This window comes from Theropithecus gelada, chromosome 14 (genome assembly GCF_003255815.1).
Source record: "Theropithecus gelada isolate Dixy chromosome 14, Tgel_1.0, whole genome shotgun sequence".
In the NCBI taxonomy this organism is placed as follows: domain Eukaryota; kingdom Metazoa; phylum Chordata; class Mammalia; order Primates; family Cercopithecidae; genus Theropithecus; species Theropithecus gelada.
In genome coordinates this window covers 63,532,621-63,536,787 of record NC_037682.1, presented here as the reverse complement: position 1 = coordinate 63,536,787, position 4,167 = coordinate 63,532,621, and the positions used below count along the sequence as shown (strand labels likewise).

General features: G+C 52.2%; 1 protein-coding gene across 7 annotated transcripts in view; it reads left to right on the top strand.

Moving 5' to 3' along the window:
- The window catches only part of PGAP2 (post-GPI attachment to proteins 2), a 29,643-nt gene that overhangs the window by 18,063 nt on the left and 7,413 nt on the right, over positions 1-4,167 (top strand). For 2 of the 7 annotated variants that reach the window (XM_025358539.1, XM_025358540.1), the window contains one exon: positions 1,946-2,128. The exons of the other annotated variants lie outside the window; for them this stretch is intronic. In XM_025358539.1, the coding sequence (XP_025214324.1) occupies positions 1,946-2,128 (183 nt within the window). The remainder of the gene's footprint in view (positions 1-1,945; positions 2,129-4,167) is intronic. 7 annotated transcript variants of the gene reach the window in all.

Here is a 4,167-nt window from a genome sequence, read left to right as displayed (position 1 = left end):
TTTTGAGACGGAGTCTTGCTCTGTCGCCCAGGCTGGAGTGCAGTGGCCGGATCTCAGCTCACTGCAAGCTCCGCCTCCCGGGTTTACGCCATTCTCCTGCCTCAGCCTCCCGAGTAGTTGAGACTACAGGCGCCCGCCACCTCGCCCGGCTAGTTTTTTTTGTATTTTTTAGTAGAGACGGGGTTTCACCGGGTTAGCCAGGATGGTCTCGATCTCCTGACCTTGTGATCCGCCCGTCTCGGCCTCCCAAAGTGCCGGGATTACAGGCTTGAGCCACCGCGCCCGGCCTCAGGACTATTCATTCTTATTCCTTTCTGTTAGATCTCTGCTGATGCAGTCTGAGCTGCCATTAGCTGTTTCTGCACAGGTGCAGGCTGAACATTTCTATCTCATATTTAGGCTTGTCGAGATCTCTTTTGTGTCCTGCTTCTATCATCATAGGATTTAGCCATTTCTCCAGTGAGGCCCAACAAGCCTTCTCAGTCCTGCTCTAACAGAAAAGGGCCAGATCCCTCTTTGCTTTCTCTCTTTACCTTATTGGAAACCTGCCTGCGTCCCTGGACACAACTCTCGGAAAGGTCCCTGCCCCCATCACTGGCAAAGAAGCTACTGCCAGCTGACCTCAGCCACTATCACATCTTACCTTTGCACAGTGTTCTAGGATTTATGACATATGCTTGTTGATCCTGGGAAGGATGTGTGCCTGGGCAGGCGTGGAGAATTGAGTACTGTGGGCAGGAGGGCAGGCCCTGAGGAGCAGGGGGTGGGACCCTCCAGTCTTAGAATAGTCCCAGTCTGGCTACAACCTTCAATCCAAGACCCAGATTCTTCAGCACCGAGTGTGAGTGTTGCTTCGTGAGGCCCCCACCCCGACCCCATTCCTGGGTCTCCTTAGTGGAGGGAAGTATGAGTCCCAAGGGGAGATAGGGTCCTAGGCCTTTTAAAATTAAGCCATCTCCGTCTGCCCCAGCTTGATCCAGAGGGAAGCCCAGCTTGAGGGGTCAAAGTGGTTGGGCAGTGGGGTTGTGAGGGGGAGTTGTCTGCCAGGAGGGGGAAGGGATTGGAAGAAGCTCAGTTCCCTGGGTCTGGGTCTGATCTGGACAGAGGCCTCCTGGGTCTGGCCCAGGACTTCAGGCTGAAGCTCAGCAGAGAAGGTTTCCATGACCCTCAGATTCCCCCAAATCTTGGATTGGGTGACATTGTGTCTCCTCAGATAGGGAGGAGATGTAGGTCTGGGCCTCAACAGGGACCTGGTATTTTAGGTTCAGGGTACCACTGGCCTGAGGCTTGGATCATTCAGAGCCTGGGGGTGGGATGGCTGGCAGCCTGTGTCCCCATTGAAATAGGTTCTGGGGCACTCCCTCTGTTCCTAGTTGAACTTGGGCAAGGAGCAGGAATGTGGTCAGACAGGGTCAGTAGGAGGGCTTTGGCCTTTCTGAGCCAACGGCCCTTTGTTAGCTGGCCTGAAAGAAGTCTTGACTTAGAACCTGAAGCTGTCAGGTGGCAAGAGGCCTTAGTCCTGGTGTTTGATCCTGGCATAGTTCTGGGCCTCAGTCTCCCCTTCTGTGGAATGGGAATAATAACCTTTCTACCTCTGACCCTTCTCCTGAGTGGCTATGAGGGTTGTGAGAGTGAAGTGGGCCACCAGAGCGCCCTGTCCAAGCCACCGGGAGCCTCTCTTCTGTAGGCTCTTCAAGAGGTGGACCTAGAGTATCAGTGTGCCAAGGGGATTCCTAAGCTCTGACCCTGCCTGTCTCTGCTGCTCCTGTCCCATCTCCCTCTGTTTCTTCTCCTCTGCACTGTCTTCCTTTTTCCCTTAGGCCTTTTCTACCCTTTCTGCTCTGGCTTTTCCTTATACTCTAAGGAGCCATCTCTGGAAAAGGCCCCACTTTCCTAGGCCCAGGTATCCCACCAGGCCCCAAGTTGTATCCCTCGTGCTGCTTAGGCCACGCCCTACAGGATGTTCTCTGCGGCCTCCCAGCCTTTGGACCCCGATGGGACCTTGTTCCGGCTTCGCTTCACGGCCATGGTCTGGTGGGTCATCACTTTTCCTGTGTTCGGCTTCTTCTTCTGCATCATCTGGTCCCTGGTGTTCCACTTTGAGTACACAGTGGCCACTGACTGTGGGGTGAGTGCCAGCTCCCCAGCCCCTGGGTCAGGACCAGGTCAGGAGGTGGCAGTTAGGGTAGAATTAGATAGTGGAGAGCAAGTGGAGGGTCAGAGAGAGGGAAAAGGACAAGGGGATGGGGAAGGGTAGGTAAGTCAGAGTCAGAGAGAATTCATGGGGGGAGACTCAGACAGAATAGAATCACAGTCCTCCCTGAGTTGGAAGATGATGATAGAAATACAAGGGAGATGCCGGGCGCAGTGGCTCACACCTGTAATCTCAGCACCTTGGGAGGGCGAAGCCAGTGGATCGCTTGAGTTCAGTTCGAGACCAGCCTGGGCAACATGGTGAAACCCCATCTGTATAAAAAAATGCAAAAAAATTAGCTGGGTGCCCTGGCATGCCCCTGTAGTCCCAGCTACTTGGGAGGCTAAGGCAGGAGAATTGCTTGAGGCTGGGAAGTGGATGTTTCAGTGAGCTGAGATCACGCCATTACAGTCCAGCCTGGGTGACAGCAGTAAAACCCTGTCTCAAAAACAAAACAAAATAAAAAAACCCAGCAGGCTCTACACCGTGGCTCATGCCTATAATCCCAGCACTTTGGGAGGCCAAGGCAGGAGGATCACCTGAGGTCAGGAGTTTGAGACCAGTGTGGCCAACATGGTGAAACCCTGTCTCTACTAAAAAAATACAAAAAAATTAGCTGGGCATGGTGATGTGTGCCTGTAATCCCAGCTACTCAGGAGGCTTGAGGCAAGAGAATTGCTTGAACCCTGGAGGCGGAGGTTGCAGTGAGCCGAGATTGTGCCAAAAAAACAAAAAACAATAACAGTGCAAGGGAGTGGGGGGTTAGAGGGAGGTGATGGGGGAAGGGAAGGGTTTGGAGTGGGCAGGAGAGATCATGAGAGGAAGGAGACAGATTGGAAAGGAAGCCAGGACTGAGGAGGTAAAGTGAGACCAGAAGATGGGAGATGTAACAAGTGGCTTTGGCCCAGACTCAGGGACTGACCTTGGAGGATCCATCCTCAGCTCTGATCTGGATCCTCAAGCTTTGTTTTTCCGACTGGCAGCCCCGGGCCCCACAACCTGTGTCCACACAGGATCTGCCAGCCAGAAACCTGGATGGACTTCTCTCTCCCAGAATCAGTCCACTAGGCCTTTCCTGGGGGCCCAGGGATAAAGGTTCTGTGCTAGGGGCATGGAATTAGATATGGACTTGCCCTTAACATCTCATTGTTACGAGAGTCAGTCCTTAGACACAGACTGTCACAACACAGTGACCTGGGGTTCCTATTATGATAAAAAAGAGTACAGTGACTGTGGGGCTCAGAGGAGGCACTTCACCCAGCTTGGAAACTGGGGATCACTTTCTTCTTGGAGGAGGGGACATTGTTGCTCTGTGGTAAAGAAGGCTTTTTGTGAATGCCAGGCTGACAACTTTTGATATTATCCAGAGGGCAATTTTTATCAAGAGCTTTGGAAGGATCTTAGGCAGGAAAGGGACATGATCAGATTTGTGCTTTATGTATTTAATTATTTAGAGACAGGATCTCACTCTGTCTCCCAGGCTGGATTATAGTGACCTGATCTTGACTTATTGCAGCCTTGACCTCCTGGGCTCAGGTGATTCCTCACCTCAGCCTCAGCCTTGGGTAGCTGGGACTACAGGTGCATGCCACCATGCCTGGCTAATTTTTATATTTTTTGTAGAGATGCGGTTTTGCCATGTTATGTAGGCTGGAGGTTTGTGCTTTAGAAGACCATTCTAGCTTCTGAGTGGAGAACAGCTTTAAGGGCAGGGGCAAGACTAGGGTATAAGGAGGCTAGTGCAGTAGCTCATGCTACTGGGGGAACCAGAGCTAAGATGCATACTGTGAGGATAGAGAGGAGGGATGGAGTCCAGAGAGGTGTAGAAAGTGGGATTGACAGCAATTGGAGTTTTTGTGCAGTTGGCATGGGGCGGGGGACAGTAGGGTAGCTAGAGAAGGCATCTATAATGTGGGGGGACTTTTACCTGAGGCCAAAGGAATGAATCTCATGGTGAAATGTGAGGTGCTGTG